At 39.5% G+C, this 26,595-nt stretch overlaps 1 protein-coding gene across 1 annotated transcript in view; it reads left to right on the forward strand.

Moving 5' to 3' along the window:
- Positions 1-26,393, forward strand: part of kitlga (kit ligand a) — a 34,110-nt gene extending 7,717 nt beyond the window's left edge. Inside the window, exons 2-10 of the mRNA XM_020457035.2 lie at positions 10,255-10,362; positions 10,831-10,887; positions 12,425-12,577; positions 15,343-15,532; positions 19,074-19,130; positions 21,483-21,583; positions 21,754-21,866; positions 22,061-22,113; positions 22,498-26,393. Of these exons, the coding sequence (XP_020312624.1) occupies positions 10,255-10,362; positions 10,831-10,887; positions 12,425-12,577; positions 15,343-15,532; positions 19,074-19,130; positions 21,483-21,583; positions 21,754-21,866; positions 22,061-22,091 (810 nt within the window). The 3' untranslated portion in view covers positions 22,092-22,113; positions 22,498-26,393. The remainder of the gene's footprint in view (positions 1-10,254; positions 10,363-10,830; positions 10,888-12,424; positions 12,578-15,342; positions 15,533-19,073; positions 19,131-21,482; positions 21,584-21,753; positions 21,867-22,060; positions 22,114-22,497) is intronic.
- Positions 26,394-26,595: the final 202 nt, after the last annotated feature.

Genomic DNA, 26,595 nt, shown 5'->3' on the forward strand with positions numbered 1-26,595 from the left:
TCCGACAATGGCATGGGAAGGGTGACAGTCACAGTAAGCACTCGTATATAACGCAAGAAGCAAGAGTACACCCATCATCAGTACTTTTAAATAAAACAATTGTCAGTTTTATAACTGACAATATACAATTATTTGGGTAAAACTAACAGTAAAATACGACTGACTTCTCCTCTGGCTTAAAAACACAAGTATTTACGTGGTAACAAATGGAATAAAAAAAACACAGCTCAATCCAAAATGTCTAACCTATAGCAGAGCACTTGACTCACCCACAACTTTCCTTTCGACACACCCACTCCTTTCGACACACCCACTTCTTTCCATATGCCCACTACTTTCCTTTCCACATGCCCACTACTTTCCTTTCCACATGCCCACTACTTTCCTTTCGACACACCCACTTCTTTCCATATGCCCACTACTTTCCTTTCCACATGCCCACTACTTTCCTTTCCACACGCCCACTACTTTCCACATGCCCACTACTTTCCTTTCGACACACCCACTTCTTTCCATATGCCCACTACTTTCCTTTCCACATGCCCACTACTTTCCTTTCCACACGCCCAGTACTTTCCACATGCCCAGTACTTTCCTTTCGACACACCCACTACTTTCCACATGCCCACTACTTTCCTTTCGACACACCCACTCCTTTCCATATGCCCACTACTTTCCTTTCCACATGCCCACTACTTTCCTTTCCACATGCCCACTACTTTCCTTTCGACACACCCACTCCTTTCCACATGCCCACTACTTTCCTTTCGACACACCCACTTCTTTCCACATGCCCACTACTTTCCTTTCCACATGCCCACAACTTTCCTTTCGACACACCCACTCCTTTCGACACACCCACTTCTTTCCATATGCCTACTACTTTCCTTTCGACACACCCACTCCTTTCCATATGCCCACTACTTTCCTTTCCACATGCCCACTACTTTCCTTTCCACACGCCCACTACTTTCCACATGCCCACTACTTTCCTTTCGACACACCCACTTCTTTCCATATGCCCACTACTTTCCTTTCCACATGCCCACTACTTTCCTTTCCACACGCCCACTACTTTCCACATGCCCACTACTTTCCTTTCGACACACCCACTACTTTCCACATGCCCACTACTTTCCTTTCGACACACCCACTCCTTTCCATATGCCCACTACTTTCCTTTCCACATGCCCACTACTTTCCTTTCCACATGCCCACTACTTTCCTTTCGACACACCCACTCCTTTCCACATGCCCACTACTTTCCTTTCGACACACCCACTTCTTTCCACATGCCCACTACTTTCCTTTCCACATGCCCACTACTTTCCTTTCGACACACCCACTTCTTTCCATATGCCCACTACTTTCCTTTTGACACACCCACTCCTTTCCATATGCCCACTACTTTCCTTTCGACATGCCCACTCGCCCATACTCCGGTCGCCATATTGGGCTGGAGCTACCCCTTTTAGTCTAGGGAAGAAGTGTCATCAACGAGACACCTTAAAGGGTTTTCTAAACAGTCTCTGGGTTGGGATTAGCTGGGTTGGGATTAGCTGGGTTGGGATTAGCTGGGTTGGGATTATCTGATTAACTGGGATGATCCAATCCTTTCCTTTACCTTGCTCACATTGTTAGCACTTATTATTTTTATTTTATTGAACCTTTATTTAACTAGGCAAGTCAGTTAAGAACAGATTCTTATTTACAATGCCTGCCTACCAGAAGGCAAAAGGCCTCCTGCGGGGACGGGGGCTGGGATTAGAAATTTACAAAATACACATCACGACAAGAGAGACACCACAACACTACATAAAGTTAGAGCTACCTTCTAATTTGCTGTTGTGAAGTGACAACAGCGAGAAATATCTGTCTTGACTCACTGACTGGTTTAAAAAGGCTAAAATTAGCTGCTTTCACCTGGAAGTGGAATTTAGAAGGCAGTGCCCAGAGACATATAGGTACAGTATACTGTATTTACAGGGTTATTAAGAAGAGCAGTAAATTAAGTGTTTAACCAATGGGAATCAGCTCCTACTGTGGATGGACAGACATGTCAGTGAGTCTGCCGAGTGTAAGCTATCTGAATAAGTGAAAGCTGGTCGGCACATTGAGAGGTACTTACAGTAGCACAGATACGAAGTTTGCATACCCAAACAAAACTATAGCTTCAATGCATGAGTGATGCTTAAACATGTATATACTCGTCATGTATAGTAGGCCTACTGTATTTAATTTACATTTTGTTATCTGCATTAAAGATAAACTATGCAGAAATCACTCTGTCATTTCCTGGTCGCTAACATTCTAATAGTTTGCCTAATTAACATTTATGTGACAAAACAAGCAAGTATAGTGTAGAAAATCATTTAAGCCACTGTGAAATACCTTTTCCATAACAAAAAAATTATAGTATTTTCAGCTGTTTGAAACAGTCTTGGAAAGTACCCAATTGTCATACTTGAGTAAAAGTAAAGATACCTTAATAAAATGACTAAAGTGAAAGTGAAAGTCACCCAGTAAAATACTACTTGAATAAAAGTCTAAAAGTGTTTGGTTTTAAATATACTTAAGTATCAAAAGTAAAAATATAAATAATTGAAATCTTATATTAAGCAATCCAGATGGCACCATTTTCTTGTTATTTTAATGTATGGATAGCCAGGGGCACACTCCAACACTCATAATAATTTACAAACGAAGCATGTGTTTTTAGTGAGTCTGCCAGATCAGAGGCAGTAGGATGACCAGGGATGTTTACTTGGTAAGTGCATGAATTGGACCATTTTCCTGTCCTGCTAAGCATTCAAAATGTAACAAGTACTTTTCGGTGTCAGGGTAAATGTATTGAGTAAAAAGTACATTATTCTCTTCAGGAATGTAGTGAAGTAAAAGTAAAAGTTGTCAAAAATACCTGAAAAACTATTTAAGTAGCACTCTCAATTATTTTTACTTAACTACTTAACACCACTGGTTTGAAGCTGATGTACAAAACCACAATTAAAAGACGCAAGAGCTAAACTTAAAGATGCAATACGCTGAAATTGCTCCACCATTTCCTGGTTGGTAAAATTCTAATAGTTCGCCAAAAATATTGTATTTTCATCTGTTTGAAGCTGGTGTACAAAACCGAAAGCAAAGGACGCAAAAACGAAGTCCCCCACTGTCTATGACACAGCTAATTCGTGAATTTAGATTTTCAAGGAAATGTTGGAGGATGTTCCATGTGTTGGGTTTTCTGAGGATGAGCCAGAACTGAAGACACCAAGAGGCATAAAACAGTATGATGGGAACACAAATGGTGCAAATTAACAGTTGACAGACTTCAAGGCTATAAAAGTGTGAAGGTGAAACCTGGCCAATGTGATAACAAGGCAGCAACTCAGCAATATGCTTTTTTTTAAACCTATAAGCAGTTTCACGACTAATTTGTCTTGCTCAGAGGTACCCTCTTAGTACATAGATGCTCTTGGGAAAGTATATTCCTATTAACTGAAAATACTGCATTTTCTTAAAACATATATATATATATGGAGCCTTGAGATGTTTATAGTTAGTCAGCATTATTAAGACTTTGGAGAAGGCTGGGCCTCACAAGCAGTTTTTTGTTAGGGAGAGAGAGCCAGAACCCCCCCCCCCCCCCTCCAGAACCATGTCCAACGTATCTGTCCTTGGCAGTGTTCAACACAGATACAACTGAATTGGCTTAGTGATCAGATTTGTGAAAAACCATATTTTAACTGTTCACATGTCCAAAAGTACAGCTCATTTTAGGCATTACCATGATGTTGATCAACTCGCAACATGTGCTATCATATCATAACATTGAGACTGTTGAGAAGATATGAGTGCAATGTACCATGATCAGACTACCCCTGTCCCCCACACACAAACAGACCTGTTTTAACCCCTCACACACTTAGTCACAGACACATGTCTGGTTTGTCATTGAATGCAAGTGAGATACTGATATTTTGACATGTTAAATGAAGCGTTAGTCCGCTCCCTTGTTTCTTTAACACGCACTTTTCCTTCACAAGCTTCAAAAGACTTTACAACCCCTGATATGTTATTCAGTCTTTCACCATCTCTGTGCTTTCTATTATCTTTAACTGAACTGGTTGATCTCTGGAGGGAACGTAACGCAGAGGGAAAACAAATGTTTTTATTGGTCAGTAGTATGTTGGGTCAATCGTGGATGTACATGACCTCATACTGTTAATATCACAAGTCTCTTCCAAGTTCACCCAAATTGGATTCCTTAAAGTTTGGTGCACTTCCAGTTATTTTTTTAATTTTATGTCTTGAAGGGATGATATGGGAATAATTAAGGAATGTTCTTCTTCTCCAAGTAAAACAAATGTCTGCTGATACCGTTTCAACCAGTTTCGAAAATCTGCTATTCTGCCAAGGCTGACCTCGTTACTCTGGTGTACGTTGTGGTATTACATGGCCCTTAAATTGACCCCAAAACACTACAACAACCTTTACAACAGCTTTTTAAGTTTTGTGTTACACTCATGCTAACGTCAAACCATAGGGCAGAGCTAACAACTTGATCATGATCCTAAGTGATATAGAACCATAAAGATAACATGAATCACCATGCACCCTCATCAGGACAGATCGATGGAGTCTTGAGGTCATCAATGATTGACTGATTTGAAGTAGTCTCTCCGTGTCAACACCGTAGTAGTAATAGTAGTAGTAATATAAGTACTTTATTGATCCCAAGATGTACTACTCAATGTAGTTATCAAGCAATGTTTTTTCCCGGCACTCAACCTATGTGCTCTTCAGTTGACCACATGACATTGAATGAGCCTCTATATCTTTATAATCCCCATGGTATTTGTTTCAGTGTTTACTTCTTTAACATGGGCCTCTGTAAGTGCACTTGAGTGGACAGAGGAACGCAGAATGTCATTTATAGATGCAAATTAAATGAATACATGTTTTGAGTAGTCACTGGTCCGTTTTCTGAATCACTCCGGGAATAGATCAATCGCGTTTCCTGTTTTTCCTTTTCCTGATGCTTCCACTTTTACCCACTGTCAGTTGTAGGCCCGTGTTCTATTTTTGGTTATCGTCAGATATGATGGAATTATTATTTTAAACAAATGTTCTAAATTCTATGTTTACACTGCCATTCTTAGATCAAAAGTGTTTTGGATTTCCATTAAGTATGATTTCAGCAATACCTGGGAAAACTGCCCAGAATGTTTTTGTTTGTTTATCAGACAGGTTACTATACCTAGTAGAAGCCAGAAGCCTACAAAGATCAAGTCATTGTTGTTCCTTTCCAGCCAGTAAACAATGCACTAGTCTCTACAGCCTTGGTCATAGACCTTAAGTCCACTGGAAAACAATAGTAATTTCTTCCATCTAATATGAGACAGCAATTAGGCTTTGAAAACAGATTTGATCTGCAATCCAGTCTATTTTTTATTCCTTCATAATGGAACGTGTTTATTAAAACAGAAAGCGCACTGGCAGAGATGATGCATTGTCATTCGACCAAAATTATTTTGATGAGATTAGGAACAGGTTCTTGCCTGTGCAAAACTGATGGCCTAAAAGATGCCATGTGGCACTAATGTTATGCACGGCGTTGTGTTTTTGTACAATGAGATTACTGTATGTGCTGAAGACGGCTAGAGAGGAGGGCACTGGTCTGGTTTTCTAGAGGGCCTGTTGGGTCTGATTGGTTAATGATATGTCAGGATCAAGCTGTAGAGGAGGAGGACATGGTAATCATCATTTTCAGGCAGTGCAGTGGGACCAACACAACATACCTCAAGAGCAGTAATGCATCCAACAAAGAGGGAACACAGGCCTTTTAAGTTATTTGTTCATTTTCCACTAAAATGTGCTATGATTTACTGAGAGAAACCAGGAAGCACTGCTTTGAGTTCTTCATGAAAATGGGTGTTTGATTAGATTTTATTTTAATGCAAATTCAAATGTAATTGAATCTCTAATTACTATTACTTCCCTCTTTTCCTTGCTTTACTTTTGATCAAAGGAAAGGCCTGTAAAAGGTGGCAGTGAACTGATCAAAATGTACAATACTATATAAATGTCTTTACTTTTAGCAATGTCTATAGTGACTGCTTTCCAATGTTCTGTCCTAAAATATTTATAGCTTTTATGATACTAAGTGGGGGGGGAAGACAGAACCTTGAGTCCAGATTCAGTGGCAGAGCTCAACCAGCTGGGGCAATACTATGAACTACTTCCTGGCACAATTTTGGTTTATTACTGTATAAATGTTGTTAGTTTATTTAACCATTGTTCTTGGATGCCAGCTAGGTCATAAGATACATAAGTGCTGCGAGATTTGCAACCAAAACGGGTTAATGCCATCACTCAAAACAACCTTGCTTTGCTATGGCAGATGTATTGGCTGTTTGACAAGCTGGCATTGGGCATAAACTTGACGTATTACACATAATATGCAAATGTCCTCAGGAAAAACTAATTGTCCAATTATTTTGCATAAAATATTTGCAATTTTAACAGCCCGCTGTCTCATTGATTTAATATTCTAAACAGGATATACTGTACCTCTATTACCTAAATATACCTGCTATATCTCTCCAACTGTTGCTGCATTTTACAAGAGTTTAATTTTATTTTTATTTCTTCTAGAAGTATGAAAAATGCAGGGATATCGTTGGACTTTAAGGTCAGCTTGATGTTTCAAACATGTGGGTAATCTCTTGTGGACAGACTACGAGCAAATTCCGTGAGATTTTAGTATTGCGTTAACGGAGACTAACATGTGGGGAATAATGAACAAAAACCTTGACGTTATCCGTGAAAAGATCTATGGATATCCATCCATGTTAGAGCACATTGTATCTTATTTTCATAATGGAACCGCAATGTTTAGAGTTCAAATACATATATAGTTCAGGAAAGTGCCTCTGGTACTGCTGTGTTTTGTCTCCTTTACTGTGGACAGAACTACACTGCTATTTTCCAGATTCCCATGGCAATTGGTAACTATCCCAGCTGTGACATCACCAGGAGAACAGTCTCAGTGAACTGATCTGGCTTTAGTCTGCTACTGTACTGTAGGTCTGACAGCATGATAACATCCACTTCTAACCATATTTGTTAATAACAAGTTATTTCTAAGTTGTTATAGATTGGTCATACAGTACCATATACAAGTATTTTTTATAACCAATGTTATTGATGAACAAACACAGTAAACACAGCCAACATACAACACGCACTGTAATATTTCTAAATGTATGTCGTACGTGGTAGCTCACTGCAATCATTTATATTATTACCAGACAGAATTAGATTATAACATGAATATCCGATATGTTAGATACAACTGGAGCATATTCATTTATTTATAGTTTTCCCTTTTTCTCATATTTATTGAAGAAAATATGACCTGAGTTTGACTGGCATTTGGCCAGACATATTGTAGCCGCTCTCCAACCACTTCTTTGATTTCAGGGGTCATGATTCTGTCTCATAAAGAGCTAGGAAGCACAGCTTCTTTCCATGGTTGCACGTTAGTTTCTCCTCACCTGCCATGCTTATTACTTTGCCAGTTTGACCATGTTAAATTCCAAGGCAGTGCTTTGTTTGTGTGTGTGTGTGTGCGTGTGCGTGTGCGTGTGTGTGTGTGTGTGTGTGTGTGTGTGTGTGTGTGTGTGTGTGTGTGTGTGTGTGTGTGTGAAGTGCACACTTCATGTGAATTAAGCTCCTTTACCTTTGATACATGTTATAATGTAATGTAATGTTTCATAGATACATTACATAGAAAGAATCATGTCAAATCAGAATTGAATTTAGACCGTATTTATGTGGACTTGATGCTCACTCTAAGTTGAGGGAATAAGAATAGTTCTAAAAGTGATTAAACAAGAATGTAAGTTGAAAAGGAAATTGAATTTAAGTTTAATTGAATTTGAAATTAGTAAATTATTTAACATAATGGGATCCCATTTTATGTAGGGAGTGAGGTGAATTATGTTTTACCATGTCTGTTGCAGTACTTTCCATTGCACACAAATTAGTCATAAATGTCATAGAGGTGTTTGCAGAATTGAATGTGAGGTGTCATTACAAACTCATTAAAGAAATGGTAAATGTAGTCAAGTGTGGTAGACTTACACTGTAATTATACTACATCTGTCTATGTTGCTAAGTGCATCATCACCAGAAAATGCTAATTAGGGTTCCGATCACCTAAGGCCACTTCAACCCAACAATTACCAGAAACAAATTAAGATCATAAATCTGTAGCCCTCATAACATTCCTTACAAGACCCTGACATAATTATGTTATCTCGGTTTAACCAAAGACAGATTCCAAATACAGATTCTAAAGACCGATTCCAAAGACATCTGTCAAAACCACTGTATAATGGTGTTAAACCCGTTTCCAAATGTTTCAATTGTTTACCAGTGACAGTTTACCACTGTCCAAACGTGCCCCTGTGAATAGTCCCCAGGGATCTATGAAACAATGGCTGGTCCACCAGGGCCTAGCATTTTTATCTGCCTCACACTGCATGTTTTAAAACCAAGTAGGACACCAATGTGACCAATTTGAACTTGTGCTGAATTGTGGTCTAGCTAGTCATTCTCTTAATTTATTTAAAGCATAGCAGTGCAGCCCAGTCAAAGTGTACTATTTTGTCATTGACTGAATTGACTTTCAGATGTCAAATGTTGACATTTGGAGGTGTTATTGTGGCTCGCGCCCCTGCCGGACAAACCTTTTGAGTCTATCCGACAAAAACTGTAAAATGGTTTTTCGACTGAGCGTAATTTGTTAGGTACATGCATCAATAGTTTAAATAAGTTAAAAGTTTGACAGATACACAGATGTGTAATGTATTCTGCATGCATTTAATCTGTCTCTGTGATTTGATTTGGACCTATTCATATCATGCAATTTTAGCCACACCGTGACCATACCAGACTATTACCTGCATGACCATTTTGGACTCTGATGACGAGGGAATAAACGTGACATTGTAAATTCAATACCATCTTACGTGGACCTATTATCTATCACCTCCTTCCATCCCTGCCTATCTCCCACCTCACTTCCTCCCCTGTAACCTCCATCTGACTTCAGTCTTGTGTCCGTCACGGACATCTCCACTCATATAAAGATGATTTTGTTTAGATTAATTAAACAGAGTTATGTGGAATTGAATTAGGCTCCGTTCGCTCTTTAATTTAGGTTTATCTTAATTTTCCCCCTTGTCTCATTGGTTGTTCATTGTATTCTGTACCTCTTCCAGCTGTCGTATGAGGAAAGAGACGACAGTGCAGGGGCACAGAGGATATTATCTATGGCAGAGTCCCGAATGGCACCCTCTTTCATACATAGTGCATTTCTTTTGACCAGAGCCCTATGTGTCCTGGTCAAAGGTATAGTGCACTATATAGATAATAGGGTGAATTTGGGATGCAACCAATGTGTCGTTGAGCTCCTTTACACAGCACTCATGGTTAACAGAGTGTCTGAATTGCCCCCAGCGCTCAGTGGCTGCCAGTCAGTAAGCTCTTCTCTAATGTTTTTCATCTTCCTAATTTCAATCTTCAACATAAACCACCTTGCAACCTTTTTTTGTGGAATCCACTTTTGTTCCTGTTCCTAATCTGGGCTAAGAGGGAGGGAAGTTTGGGGGAAGGTGTGGGTCGGGTCGGACTGTTGCATAACATGCTCAGACTGGCATGGGAATGGGGTGGAGGGGGTGACAGGGGCGAGGGAATGGCTGCAGAGGGGCAGGCAGACATTAGTCACACAGGCCTCCCTGAGACACTACAGGCATTAGTCATTAGACCATGAAAGGCCTGGTCTTGATACCAAGGCTGCAATTCAGCTGATTGAAGTAGCCAATTAAATGATAACAAAAGAGGAGCAACCCAGTTGATTAATGACCTCCACGTAATCCCAAACTGTGTCTAGAAAGGACTGGAGCACTAAGGGTCTGTCACCGTCTATTTTACGGACCCTGGTGTTTGAAGACAGACTTTTTCTAAGGGAACAGTGTCATCATCATGGTGAAATTAAAGTTGTCTGGATATGTGCTCTAGGATGCTATTCAAGTGTCAGGTTGCTACCTTTGATCAACCAAGACAGGCCTAAGGGGTCAACTTTAAGGGATTATGTATAATTGTAGGCTACAGATAGTTACTCTAATGGAATATTAATCTGTAGAAATTTCTCATAATGTTGTGTGTTTGTCTTTTCTTGGTTTTCAGATTTGGATACGCGTCTGTGTCCATTTATTGCTGTGCATCACACTTGGAGTCCAGTCAAGTGAATTTGGAAACACTGTAACAGATGACATCACAAGAATTTCACTATTGGTAAAGTCCTTGGAAGTACTTATTTCTTCAAGCCACCAAAACTGCAAATCAAAGCTCTTTGGCAAATGCTCTTACTGTATTTAACTGTCTCGATCCAGTTACTAGCAGCATGGTGTTTCATTCTTATCCAGTTCTTAGAAAGGTGGATTGCACAATCCAATCCAATTAATTGTAATCCTCTCAAAATCAACCATTATGCTTATGCGGAACATTGCTGCAATGCCAGTTGCAAACAATTACATTTGTAGACTTGAAAGTATACTTTGATACATTGATGCATCTAGAATCAGTCATTGTTTTCTAATACCACTGACCGGGATTGTCATGAGACTCTCACACAGTAGGACATCCTGCATTACCATTAGTGTAAACCAGTAGCTGAATCTCTGAGATTTGTTCTGGTAACAAACTCAAATGTTCCCAAACCCTTTCTGCTAACATTTCATGATATTGTCTGGTTTTTAACAGAAACAAAATATACCTAAAGATTACAAGATTCCTGTGACATACGTTCCGAAAGAAGTGGTGAGAAGATGTTTTCTTCTTCTCATGATTACACTATTATTATAACTTAATATGTTTGTGTTCCATACAAAATATTATTGAATGTCTATGTTGCCTGACTTTTTTAGAGGGTGGACTATAATTTTTCTGTTGTGATGAATTTCAAAACGGTATACACTACGGTTCTAAAATTTGTGGTCACTTAGAAATGTCCTTGTTTTTTAAAGAAAATATCATTTTTTGTCTATTAAAATAACATCAAATTGATCAGAAATACAGTGAAGCCATTGTTAATGTTGTAAATGATTATTGTAGCGTGAAACAGCAGATTTTTTATGGAATATCAACATAGGTGTACAGAGGCCCATTATTAGCAACCATCACTCCTGAGTTCCAATGGCACATTGTGTTAGCTAATCCAAGTTTATAATTTTAAAAGGCAAATTGATCATTAGAAAAAGCTCTTGCAATTATGTTAGCACAGCTGAAAAATGTTGTTGTGATTAAGGAAGCAATAAAACTGGACCTTTTTTAGACTAGTTGAGTGTCTGGAACATCAGCATTTATGGTTTTGATTTCAGGCTCAAAATGACCAGAAACAAAAGTGCTTTCTTCTGAAACTCGTCAGTCTATTCTTGTTCTGAGAAATGAAGGCTATTCCAAGCGAGAAATTGCAAAGAAACGGAAGATCTCTGTGAACGCTGTGTACTACCCCCATCACAGAACAGTGCAAACTGTATCTAACCAGAGTAAAAAGAGTAGTGGGAGTCCCCGGTGCACAACTGATAAAGAGGACAAGTACATTAGAGTGTCTAGTTTGAGAAACAGACGCCTCACAAGTCCTCAAGGCATCTGTTACACAAACTAGACACTCTAATGTACTTGTCCTCTTGCTCAGTTGTGCACTGGGGCCTCCCACTCCTCTTTCTATTCTGGTTAGGGCCAGTTCGCGCTGTTCTGTGAAGGAGTAGTACACAGCATTGTACGAAATCTTCAGTTTCTTGGCAATTTCTCACATGGTATAGCCTTCATTTCTCAGAACAAGAATAGACTGACGAGTTTCAGAAGAAAGTTCTTTGTTTCTGGCCATTTTGAGCCTTTAATCAAACCCACAAATGTTGATGTTCCAGATACTCAACTAGTCTAAAGAAGGCCATTTGTATTGCTTTTAATCAGGACAACGGTTTTCAGCTGTGCTAACATAATTGCAAAAGGCTTTTCTAATGATCAATTTGCCTTAGCTAATCCAAGTTGATCATTTTCAAACATAACGTGCCATTGGAACACAGGAGTGATGGTTGCTGATAATGGGCCTCTGTACGTCTACGTACATATTCCATTGAAAATCATCCGTTTCCAGCTACAATAGTCATTTACAACATTAACAGTGTCTACACTGTATTTCTGATCAATTTGATGTTATTTTAATGGACAAAAAAATTGCTTTTCTTTCAAAAACAAGGACATTTCAAAGTGACCCCAAACTTTAGAACCGTAGTGTATATCATAACTGTCCATTACCCATGATTGTTATTTCCAGATGTATTTTCTTTTTCAGGGTGGAATGTGTTGGGTAGCGCTAAACGTTTTCCACTTGGAACTCAGTTTACGAGGATTAGCAGACAAATTTGGAAGCATTTCGTCCAACAAATATAATATCAGCATATTGATCGAAATGCTGAAAGAGACAAGATATCACATGAAGAACTTGGTACGTTTGCACCTTTGGTTCTAATACTAATATTGTAACTGTGATAGCTCTTATGACAGGTTTCTTTTGATGAGGACACATGTAAAAAAAATACATTAAAAAATGCACCTTTGAAATGCATTACTGTACATAGAATATTTATCATATGGGGCCTCCCGAGTGGCGCAGTGGTCTAAGGCACTGCATTGCAGGGCTAGAGGCGTCACAACAGACCCGGGTTCGATCTCAGTCTGTATCACAACTGGCTGTGACCGGGAGTCCAATAGGGCGGCGCACAAGTGGAGGGTTTAGGGTCGTCCTGGTAAGGGGAGGGTTTAGCCGGGGTGGCTTTACTTGGCTCATCGTGCTCTAGTGACTCCTTATGGCGGGACGGGTGCCTGCAGGCTGCTCTTGCGCGGCAGTTGAACGGAATTTCCTCCAACACATTGGTGCGGCTGGCTTCCGGGTTAAGAGCGCGTGTGTTAAGAAGCGCAGTTTGGCGGGTCATGTTTCGGAGGACACATGACTCAAATATACATATATTTTTTTATCATACCAATATGTCATTACCAATGACAATTATGACAATAACAATACCACCCACAGTGCAACATGGCAGTTAAAGGCCTCAACTGCTTCAAAACATTGAAGGCTGAATTGGCAAAAGTCTTGTTGGATAGAGTCTTTGATTGGGAGTACTACCTAGCTGCCTCTGGTGGAGGTGGTCAATAACACATCCATTCATGCAATCCTTTCTGGCTCAATTACATGAAATAGAATAAAACAAGATACTATAATAAAATAATGAACATGGTACACAAGTCCTGAGCACAAATAGACCAGTGACCGCATCATTTCACATCTGAGTTGTCTTCAATGATGTCTTGTGAGGACTTGGATCATCTATCAGGTAGATCAGGTATTCATAAAGGGACCTCTCTTAGTCTCATGAGAGTGAAGAAGTACTCATTCATCCCCCTTGGTGTTTTTCCTATTTTGTTGGATTTCATGTAATGGACATACACAAAATAGTCCAAATTGGTGAAGTGAAATAAATAAAAAAATGGAAAAAAAGTGGTGCATGCATATGTATTCACCCCCTTTGCTATGAAGCCCCTAAATAAGATCTGTGCAACCAATTACCTTCAAGTCACATAAATAGTTAAATAAAGCCCACCTGTGTGCAATCTAAGTGCCACATGATCTGTCACATGATCTCAGTATATATACACCTCTTCTGAAAGGCCCCATAGTCTGCAACACCACTAAGCAAGGGGCACCACCAAGAAAGCAGCACTATGAGGACCAAAGAGCTCTCCAAACAGGTCAGGGACAAAGTTGTGGAGAAGTACAGATCAAGGTTGGGTTATAAAAAAATATCAGAAACTTTGAACATCCCATGGAGCACCATTAAATCTATTATTAAAAAATGGAAAGAATATGGCACCACAATAAACCTGCCAAGAGAGTACCACCCACCAAAACTCACGGACCAGGCAAGGAGGGCATTAATGAGAGAGGCAACAAAGAGACCAAAGATAACCCTGAAAGAGCTGCAAAGCTCCACAGCGGAGATTGGAGTATCTGTCCATAGGACCACTTTAAGCCATACACTCCATAGAGTTGGGCTTTACAGAAGAGTGGCCAGAAAAAGGCATTGCTTAAAGAAAAAAATAAGCAAACACGTTTGGTGTTTGCCAGAAGGCATGTGGGAAAATCCCCAAACATATGAAAGAATCTGGTCAGATGAGACTAAAATGTAGCTTTTTGGCCATCAAGGAAAACGCTATGTCTGGCACAAACCCAACACCTCTTATCACCCCAAGAATATCATCCCCACAGTGAAGCGTGGTGGTGGCAGAATTGAAGGAATGATGGATGGCACTAAACACAGGGAAATTCTTGAGGGAAACCTGTTTCATTCTTCCAGAGATTTAAGACTGGGACGGAGGTTCACCTTCCAGCAGGACAATGACCCTAAGCATACTGCTAAAGCAACACTTAAGTGCTTTAAGGGGAAACATTTAAATGTCTTGGAATGGCTTAGTCAAAGCCCAGACCTCAATACAATTGAGAATCTGTGGTATGACTTAAAGATTGCTGTACATCAGCGGAATCATCCAACTTGAAGGAGCTGGAGCAGTTTTGCCTTGAAGAATGGGCAAAATCCCAGTGGCTAGATGTGCCAAGTTTATAGAGACATACCACAATAGACTTGCAGTGTTAATTGCTGCAAAAGGTGTCTCTACAAAGTATTGACTTTGTGGGGGTGAATAGTTATGATCACTTAAGTTGTCTGTTTTATTTCTTGTTTGTTTCACAATAAAAAAGATTTTGCATATTCAAAGTGGTAGGCATGTTGTGTAAATCAAATGATACAACTCCCCCCAAAATCTATTTCAATTCCAGGTTGTAAGGCAACAAAATAGGAAAAGTGCCAAGGGGGTGAATATTTTCGCAAGTCACTGTACATTCATAATGTAGACCTAATAACTTCTTAAAGCATATTACTTGTATTATTCTGGCTAACTTTTCTGAATCCAACAGGGTTAATGAGGTCCCCCTTGTCCTGAATAAAGAGACAAGACCGAAGTTACTACTTATAACGTCTTAAATCTGGGCTCAAACATATCTGTGTTCTTTGAACTATTTGCTGCATGACTAAAGCCATGGGGGTATAAAAGCTAAAGCTAACGTTAAATGGTCTATCAACAGCTATAAACCATTATCATTTATGTTTTGAATTTCACATCATTGAGATAATTATTCCCCTTTTGTCTCCGCAGGAGGCGATCACATATGATTTTGAGTGCCACTACAGAAATGAGCAATGGCAGACAGGACACTATTTTCATTTTGTGGAAGATTTTTTAAAAACGGCCCGTTTGAATAGAGATTTGCCAGAAGAATGTGATCCACCTCCCTGTCCCACAGCAACAATGGATACAACAATAACAACACAATACCCCACATCAGGTAAATGTTGAGGTGTTTTTTAAAGTGTAAATGTTATATATTTGTATTATTTTTTTTAAATGTATCCTTCATTTAACTAGGCAAGTTAGTTTAGAACAAATTCTTATTTACAATGACCGTCTACCCTGGCCAAACCCAGACGACGCTGGATGTGATACAGCCTATCTAGCGTCATTGTTGCATTCGCTCATATTCAAATGCAAGATAGCGCCAACAGAGATGGTCACTTCGCTTCAAGTCCTAAGGAAACTATGCAGTATTTCATTTTTTTTATGTATTATTTCTTACATTGTTAGCCCAGAAAATCTTAAGTGTTATTACATACAGCCGGGAAGAACTATTGGATATAAGAGCGATGTCAACTTACCAACATTACGACCAGAATACAACTTTCCAGAAGCGGATCCTTTGTTCGGACCACCACCCAGGACAGTGGATCTAATCCCAAAAGCCGACCCAAAACAACGTTGCCCCATAAGAGGTAGATGGAGCGGCCTCCGGGTCAGGATCCATAGGCGTGCACACAGCCCACCGCTTCTGAGTATATTACTCGCCAATGTCCAGTCTCTTGACAACAAGGTAGGCGAAAATAGAGCAAGGGTTGCCTTCCAGAGAGACATCAGAGATTGTAACATTCTCTGTTTCACAGAAACATGGCTCTCTCAGGATATGTTGTCGGAGTTGGTTCAGCCACCGGGCTTCTTCATGCGTCGCGCTGACAGAGATAAACACCTCTCTGGGAAGAAGAAGGGCGGGGGTGTATGCCTCATGATTAACGACTCATAGTGTAATCATAACAACACACAGGAACTCAAGTCCTTCTGCTCCACTGACCTAGAATTCCTTACAATCAAATGCCTGCCATATTATCTCTCAAGAGAATTCTCATCAGTTATCGTCACAGATGTGTTTATACCCCTTCAAGCAGACACCCCGACGGCCCTTAAGAAACTTCCCTGGACTTTGTAAACTGGAAACCATATATCCTGAGGCTGCATTTATAGTAGCTGGGGATTTTAACACAGCAAATTTGAGAACAAGGCTACCCAAATGTTATCAGCATATTGATTGCAGTACTCGCGCGTGCAATACACTCAATCATTGCTACTCTAACTTCTGCGATGCACACAATGCCCTCCCTCGCCCTCCCTCTGGTAAATCCGACCACGACTCCATCTTGCTCCTACCGTTATATAGGCAGAAACTCAATCAGGATGTACCCGTGACTAGAACCATTCAATGCTGGTCTAACCAATCGTAATCCATGCATCAAGAATGTTATGATCACGCGGACTGCGAAATGTCCCGGGCAGCCTCAGAGAATAACATCTATCTATACGCTGACTCAGTCAATGAGTTTATAAGGAAGTGCATTGGAGATGTTGTACCCACTGTGACTATTAAAACCTACCCTAACCAGAAACCATGGATGGATGGCAGCAGTCGCGCAAAACTATAAGCACGAACCACCTCATTTAACCTTTGAAAGAGGACTGGGAATATGGCTGAATATAAACAGTGTAGTCCTTCCCTCTGCAAGGCAATAAAACAATGGAAATGTCATTATAGGGACAAAGTAGAGTCACAATGGCTCAGACACGAGGCGCATGTGGCAGGGTCTACAGACAAACTAAACCTTCTTTGCCAGCTTTGAGGACAGCACAGTGCCACCATCGCGGCCCACTAACAAGGACTGCACCCCCCCCCTCTCTTTCCCCTGTGGCCGACGTGATTAAGACATTTAAATGTGTTAACCCTCGCAAGGCTGCTTGCCCAGATGGCATTCCTAGCCGCGTCCTCAGAGCATACGCAGACCAACTGGCTGGTGTGTTTACGAACATATTCAATCGCTCCCTATCCCAGTCTGCTGTCCCCACATGCTTCAAGATGGCCACCATTGCTCCTGTACTCAAGAAGGCAAAGATAATGGAACTAAATGACTACCGCCCCGTAGCACTCTCTTCTGTCATCATGAAGTGCTTTGAGAGACTAGTCAAGGATCATATCACCTCCACCTTACCTGCCACCCTAGACCCACTTCAGTTTGCTTACCGCCCCAACTGGTCCACAGACGATGCAGTCGCCATCACACTGCACACTGCCTATACCATTTGGACAAGAGGAATACCTATGTAAGAATGCTGTTTATTGACTACAGCTCAGCATTCAACACCATAGTACCCTCCAAAATCATTAAGCTGGGGGCCCTGGGTCTCGACCCCGCCCTTTGCAACTGGGTCCAAGTGTTGAAGGTAGGAAACATCATCTCCACTTCGCTGACCCTCAACACTGGGGCCCCACAAGGGTGCATGCTCAGCCCCCTCCTGTACTCCCTGTTCACCCATGACTACGTGGCCATGTACGCCTCCAACTCAATCATCAGGTTTGCAGATGACACAACAGTAGTGGGCTTGATTACCAACAACGACGAGACAGCCTACAGGGAGGAGGTGAGGGCCCTCGGAGTGTGGTGTCAGGAAAATAACCTCTCACTCAACGTCAAGCTGAAAACAGCTTCTATCTCAACGCCATCAGGCTGCTAAACAGCAATCACTAACTCAGAGAGGCTGCTGCCAACATTGAGACTCAATTGACTGGCCACTTTAATAAATGGATCACTAGTCACTTTAAACAATGCCACTTTAATAATGTTAACATATCTTACATTACTCATCTCGTATGTATATACTGTACCTTATACCATCTATTGCACCTTGCCTATGCCGCTCGGCCATCGCTCATCCATATATTTATATGTACATATTCTTATTCCATCCCTTTAGATCTGTGTGTATTAGGTAACTGTTGGGGAATTGTTAGATTACTTGTTAGATATTACTGTACTGTCGGAACTAGAAGCACAAGCATTTCGCTACACTTGCATTAACATAAGCTAACCATGTGTATGTGACCAATAACATTTAGATTTAATTTGATAGTGGTCAATTCTGATGCGCCATAGGAGTCGGTGCTCAGTTTAAACGTTGTTAGCTACTGTGGAATATCCTGTGGTGCTCATATGCTACGCCTAGTAGAAAATTATGATCTGTCTCGTTTGGTGTATGGGCACCGGTACCTCTCCATTAAACTATTCCTCTTGTGAACAGTCTTTTTTTTATAGGTGAGATCTTGTGTCGGTTTCAGTTGCGTGTCTTTTTATCTCTGTCCTACACAGAATCTTCTATCAATTTTTTTGTTCAAAGAACTTCACATGACAAAACATGGAATGTACCAGGTGTTTGGAAGGTCCATTGTGACATTAGTGATGCAGCTGAGTCACAGAACCAAAGAAAGATGTCCCCTGATGGACCCCATGAAAGGAAGAAAAGGACTGAAACCCCAATTGTGGAAGTGTTGATTACAGAGCAATCTTCAGATCTTCCCAAGCGCTAGGCCTTTCTTTCCTGATGCAGACAGATCTGATCTTTTGTCCGAAGGAAAGAAAAGGTGGCTGTGATGTGACTTTATAGGCGTCAACAATGAACTGTTTTCATCATTGGGCATTAACTCTCTCTCTCTCTCTCTCTCTATCTCTATCCAGTCAACTATCCTGCCATAGGAACAGAATTCAACATGTCAGCACCAGACTCCGAAACCTGTAAGTAAATAAAGAAAGAAACTGTGGCACAGATTTAGTTGCTGAAAGTGTCCAAATAGTAGCAATGTAATGCAACCAGTCAAACTGGTGTAGGCCTACTAGCTGCATGGCTACTATTCTTGACTGTTGCTCAACTGCAGAATAGCCTGGAGAGAGAGCATTCCCTTAAGGCCACCACAGGCTGGAATTACATTTGGTCCTTTCATTTTAGTATTTTCAAAAAGGAAACAAAAATCTCAATGAAAATGTATATTTTTATTTATCATACTACCATCATCAACATTTCATGAATTATTTAAAAGCCCCTTGGACTATATGTAGTAACATACTTTGAAGAGATTGTAATTGGGTGTAAATAGATGTTTGGTAGTCTAAATTCAGTGTACTTGTCTTTAACTGCCAATTCTGGAAAGTCAGACTCTTCCCACAAGCCAACTAATTTTCCTCAGCTTCAGAATCATCAAAATTCACCAAATGTTGTGTGGTTATCCTGAGATATATTATTGAGACTTGCCATGAGGGAATTGTTGATATGTTATACATTTTATATTCTATATAACATTTTCTTTAGAAAAATTGTCCAAAATATTGTTTGTATTTTACAGATAGAAAGGTGAAAAAGAATATTTATCCACAATCTGCTCTGAGCAAGTCTGGTCCTGGAGTGTCTTAACTAAATGAAACCAAAATATTTAGGATGACTTAATTAAGTGTCCCGAAAAATGTATTTGCGGGATATGCAAATATGCACATACTGTATTTAATGAGTTATCACCTCATTTGCATATTTTTATACAATATTTCCACCTAATGTTATTTTTTGTTATATTGATTACTGCATTGTTGGGTTTGGAGCTTGCAAAAAACATATTTGACTATGCTTGTGCATGTGGCATTACATTTAAGAAAATGTGTAATGCAAAAAAGTATTATATTTGTGTCTACTTTAAACAGGCAAAAGTTGATTGTGAAATGATTAAGAGAAAAACAATATCTATACGGGTGTGGTGCCTGGCCTTAATTTGCTAATTGGTTAAAAGCCTTTGTCACTTGATTTATGAAGAGGCTGCAGGGCAAATTGCATTCCTCCACATGACAGTTTGGGTTTAAACTCATGTCTTGTTGTTCTACCAGAGCTGTTATGTGTTTCCCCTATCACTGACCAACACGATCTACTGTATCCAATCATTTTCCATGCATCAATCATAGCTACAGTATGAGACGTGATGGATAGGAGACATGTTTTGATATTGAGATTAAAAAAAACGGCTACATTGAATCAATGCAGCCGTTTTTATCTCAATATCAAATCATTTCTGGGTAACAATGAAGTACCTTGCTGTGATTGTGATAAATTCAAATGGTAAACAAAAAGAAACAAAAATAGCTTCTTAGCGAAGATCAATTTCTCAAACAAGAATTTTGCTAGGACTGTCTGTAAGTGGTCTGAGTGAGGAGGGGAAAACTGAAAACTAGCTGTTATTGACAGAGAGGTTTGGAACGGTCTTTCTTGTTGGTCTATTAACTTATTTACCGCCTGGTGTTGTCACCAGCCAGGACAAAACTCAATCCCATCAAAACAGGCTGGAATTTCAGGCAGTATTTTCAAGCAGCTCTTATACTAACAGGGCATTATCATCATTTGCATGGTTTCATTCCATATAAAACACAAGAAAATCATGTTTATATTTTCCTTTAACATGTGGGGAAAAAACATCCCGGTCAGGCAAATATCTATGACATAAATGTCTAGTTCAGGGCAAAGTCCCAGACTGAGTCAGTAAAAAGTGGAAAAAGTATTACAATTAATAGTCAGCATTCAAATACAAAAACTTGTTATACAAACAATTTGAATTACCTGAATTACATATGATTTCTTAGTTTGCACCATTTCAATATTGGGTGCGTTCACAAATTCGCTCTGGCTATCTACTCCAATTTCAGAGCACTCTTGTCTGAGTGTCAGTTAACGTCACCAACAATCAGAAAGATATTGTTGCCAGCAACACAGTTACAGTCATCAACACACTGGATAACATGAAAACAGTCTAACCAGCTCTGCTAGGGCGAGTAAAATGGTCAGATTGAGGTGTTCTCTCATTTGTGTTTGGAAGTAGCTAGCCAACGTTAACCAATTAGCTCGGGTGCTTGACTGCCGTTGAGGCCAGAACACTCTGATCAACCCTACTCCTCGGCCAGAGCGTCCAGGGTGAGCTCTGAACACTCCGAGAGCGAAACGCTCTGAATTTACAAATGCCCAGAGGGCACTCTGAGTGCACTCCGGCACTCCAGATTGAATTTTACGAACACACCCATTATTCTTACTGACTAGAAACCTGTCTGTCCACACAGGGAACGAGCCTCTGAGATTCCTGCCAGAAGTAGTGGAGAGAAGCCTCCTGTCACTACTTGTCATTCCTATTGCAGCCGTTGTATTTCTGTTTGCGTGGAAGGTGAGCTGTCCTTTGACCCAATCTACAACCTTAAAGTGTTCTATCTACAACCTAAAAGGGTTCTTTCGGCTAGAGAGGGTTCTTTCGGCTTGTTAGAGAATTTAACTTTGTACTTGTTGGTTGACATGGGTTCCCTTGGTGTTTAACAGTGTTACTCTCGGATCTTACAGGTGAAATCCAGGAGGAACCAACATCAGTCAGATGAACGGAGCTCAGTGGAAGGAGGCCTTTTCACAGGACCAGAAGGGACTTTGGCACCTCCACTAGAGGAACCATCCGAAAAGTAAAGGGATTCACTCATATTTAGTTGAATTTAATCTATCAATTCCTGCATATGAATATTATAAAATCATTCATCTTAATATTAGACACAAAAATGTATCAAACCACGTGTCTGAAAATAATCATGAAGGTGAAGTGAATTTGTATACATTTTTTTGAATAGGTTTGTAATTATAATGGTTTTGTACATTACAGGAACAGATTGAACATCGTTGAGACAGTGTAATTCTTCAAATCCTTGGAAATTGGTGAGATTGATATTTTTCTTCATATAATTTGTGACCTCGGACAGAGACCCATCTTAGCCAATTCCTAATATTTATGGTTTGACAATGAAGAGTATGGAACAAGGACACATTGTTTTAGCTACCTGTATGTACATTTATTTTTATTTATTTAACCTTTATTTAACCAGGCAAGTCAGTTAAGAACAAATTCTTATTTTCAATGATGGCCTAGGAACAGTGGGTTAACTGCCTGTTCAAGGGCAGAACGACAGATTTGTACCTTGTCAGCTGGGGGGTTTGAACTTGCAACCTTCCAGTCACTAGTCCAATGCTCTAACCACTAGGCTACCCTGCCGCCTCAAAAGCGTAACAAAAATGTACTTCTTCTTTCTTTGTCTCTCTTAGGTGTACAGAGGAATCTTCTGAGAAAGAGAAAGGAAACAAGCAAACATAAAACTGCATTTCTTATGGATTTTTGAGGCGAAAGACTTGCTTCCTGTCTAGAAACTGCCAGTCCTCACATACTAGAACCAGAGAATGACATTGTATAGAACATCTTTGTTTTTCTTACAAGAATATTAACCCGTCGTCTACTATCACATTTTGTCAGAAGAAGCTGAAAAGGAGACCGGATTGTCATGGAAACATCTAGAGGCGCCAATAACAGTCAAAATATGACTCAAATCACCCATAACTGCTGAAAACACAGTAAACTTTACGGGACAAAGTTGGTTTCACAAGCACTCCCATTTGCACTTTGTGTGGGTTTGGCTGGAGTGTAGATACCAGATCTACTCAAGAATGGGCCAGAAAACAAACCCCTACAAATGGCTTTCTTTTTTTCGAAGAACCCTTTTTGATTCCAGGTAGAACTCTTTGGGGTTCCATGTAGAACCCTTTCCACAGAGGACTGAAAAATTAATGACTACCTCTAGTCGCCCTCACCTTCCTAATCTTCTTCTCAGCAGCATTCTACTCCATTTCTATCTTCATCTGGGTCTCCATTGGACATTCCCTGAGAACAAATGTTGAAATTAGTTAGCTAGAAATATTCTCAGATCTAAGCATCTGTTTTGTTTCATGTTTTTGGCCGTGTATGTACCGAATGGATGAGGTTGTGTGATATATTTATTTATTTACTCAGAATGCTGACAGCACCGTGTTGCTTCGGTTGAAAAAAACTAAACAGACAATGATTCAGCCTATCTATAAAAATACTTAATGAGCAGGAAAAGGTCTACAAGGGCGCATTATAACCCATTCTTCTGCCATGCATTACGTCCTCATAAGCAGCACATAAGCATGTATGAACACATGCATTATCTACATTATTAAGACAGCCATAGAGGGATGTACATATGTATGTATGATGGTGTGGTTAATTGCTTATGAATGGGTCGTACAAAAGGCTTTGGTTGGAGGTGTAAATGTACAAAAAAATTGCTGCTTTGACTAACTTACATTTTACCCATTATATACATTAAGAATTCTCCCTATAGCAATCAATGGTCAAGCAAGGGTAGATACTACATATCCATATTGATTTAGATAAAAAGTTTAAGGGGTCTGATAACTCTAGGTGTTTCTATGCTCTCAATGCACAAGAAAGAGGTGGACTAGCATTAAGTAAACCAGCACGGTATCAGATTCTGGAGACTGAGATTAACCACATGTATCATCAATTACAGTATAACTCGGCTCTGGTATATTGCAGCTTAACCACCCATAAGGTATATTCTGTATGTTGCATGTAAACAACTGTATTACAGTTCAACAACATGTTAAGGTGGCTCAAAGCTATGAATTCAAGGTGAGTTTAAAAAAATAAGTTTCTACTTTTCACTCCAAATCAAATGTTACAGCTACGAAAATATAGAGCAACCTATTGAATTGTGTTTCAAATAGTTGTCAGTAGCCTATACAGCAAGTGAACTAAGAGATTCATTTCTCAAACAAGTCTAAATACAAAACCCTGAATATAACAACGTTTTTTGAGAGGACCAGCATCTAAAATGTACCATGATTTAGAAAAGTGATATGATCTGTGAGGAGAGTGTCTAGCAATTAATCCAGAGAGGATGCATTCGATGATTCAGAGATGTATCACTGTAACTATTATATAAATTAGAAGAGTACGTAGGAAATTATTGGCATTTTTGCACAATTCAGTTGCCATCTTAGGCATGATGAAAATTGCCCAATCCATGACATTATGCAATTGCATAAATGCAAGCTCTCAAATAAGCATGGACTGCTATTGTTGACATACATTGGCAAAGAGAGAGAACTTAAACCTTGTGTATTAAGTTAGCCAATGCAAGCTTAACCGTACTTGTACCAATACATGCATTCCCTCACTTTCGCCATTTGGCGTTCTTACCCCTTGTACCTTGTACAATCCTGGTTTTGTGCCTTGTTTGGATTTATGTTGTTGACTCCATCATGAATACAGGTGATACATTAAAATATATCATTATGCTGTTTGATCCAAGTGCAGTTGGATCATTGTGCAGTTGGATCATCATTTTATGCACAGTATTTTGTGTATGACATTTCACAAACTCACCAGGAGACAACAAAGTAAGGGCGACAAACCACTGACTAAAAAAACAACATGGAGAACAAGAGACCATCTCATCAATAGGTGTTGGTTGTCTCTCAGTGACCATGAACCAATGGGATAGATAGACCAGTCTGCTAAAAAGTGTTGTAGACAAAACCTAGAGAAGAGTGTTGCATCATTGCCCAACAGGTTATAATCATCTCCCACCAATGGAAATGACCTGGTACTCATATTGGCTTTGTGGCACCACTACGTTAACCCATTACCCTTATTCCAATACATAATTGTCACTCTAATTCAAACAAATGGACCCTAAGCCTAAGTGAAAGCCATTTTAAATATCAGGACACACATTAGTTAGAGCAATAACCCTTTTCATTTGAACACTAATACTCCACAACACTAAGCTCTTATAAATCAATTCTACACTAAATAACATGTGACAGAAGAATGCATTCAAACTCCAAATTGCAATCTTGTCTGCATGTAATGTTTTAGGTGTTGTACCTTGTATAGGAAACGGTTCCACTGGTAAAACCTGTTAATTTCATCAAGTGTATTTGGGTCATTTGCCTATTGGACTTTTCTCTTAGAAGAGTATTTATAGTGCAAAATGGAGTGAATGTAAAACAAATACCACATTGGTGTTCATATAATTCTGAGCAAAAGTGTCAATTTCAGCATGAGTAGCTGAAAACGCTTAGTGTGATTAACTGTTGTTTTGTTGTATTAAAGCTTTAAGATAATTATTTTATCCCCAAAATAAATGACTTTGTATTAGGGCTGTCAGAGTTAATCACTTGACTTGAGTAAAAAAAAAAATGTATGCACAATTTGTTTTTAAATCATGATTAATCGCAATGCAATGTCAAAACAAGTTGACAATGAGGTTAAGGAAAGTGTGCTTTATCAAGTTACTTGATTTTGCTAACCGTTATTTTGGACAAAATCAAGACGACAATGCTTTTTGTATAACAATTGAGCAAATTTTGAATTTACGATTAATCACAGCAAATCCAGCGATTAACTTGATTTTTTTTTTTATCGTTTGACAGCCCGACTTTGTAATAAGCATCGTGATACATTGAAAAATTAAACATTTTTTATTGCCACAACAAAAACAGTATGTAAGCTTCTAAAGAGTCAACTTCAGAAGTTTTGCGGGTGTTTTACATATTGTATGAATGTTGTGATGAGTTGAAACATGGTTTAAGCTGTGAACAGAAATGTGGTGGCATCCCCCATTTTCCTGTCTGTCTTAGAGCCTATGAACACACAGAGATAGTCATTGTCCCAAATGGCATCCCATTACCCTATATAATTCACTAATTTTGACCAGGGCCCATAGGGCTCTGGCCAAGAGTAATGAACTATATATGGAATAATAGGGTGCTACCATGTTGAAAAGAGCAAGAGCCCTGAAGCACTGTTCTGGTATCAGTTATATGTTATTTTACTCATTTTGGTTGAAATTAGTTGATCCCTGAACAGTGGTTTTGGTCTCTAGCTTAGTGTCCCACTATAAAAATAGAATTCCATATTTCTAATTATAGAATTGGAATTCTGTGTTCCACTCTTATAGGGGCAACAAATAGGCTTGTAGGCAGGAAGTTAATCTGGGTGCCAAAAGAAAACATCATTCCGACCCAGGCAAACGCTGGGCAACACTACTGTATTTTTGTATAAATGTAAACAAATGTATATGATGAGATATGAATAAAGTACACATATCCAAATATTCAGCGTGGCAGAGCTGTGTTTTGTGATAATTATACAAAAGTTGATGGAAACAAATACCTTGTAACAGAAACAAATACGACACAGAAAATGATTCAAAAAAGGGTCTGACTTCCCTTCCTCTAAAAAAGTATTTGATTTAAACAACTGTTCATTTGAGGGGTGATGCCATCATCTAATTTAAAGCATCTGAACTCATACCA

The sequence above is a fragment of the Oncorhynchus kisutch genome, linkage group LG22, assembly GCF_002021735.2.
Source record: "Oncorhynchus kisutch isolate 150728-3 linkage group LG22, Okis_V2, whole genome shotgun sequence".
Taxonomy (NCBI): Eukaryota; Metazoa; Chordata; class Actinopteri; order Salmoniformes; family Salmonidae; genus Oncorhynchus; species Oncorhynchus kisutch.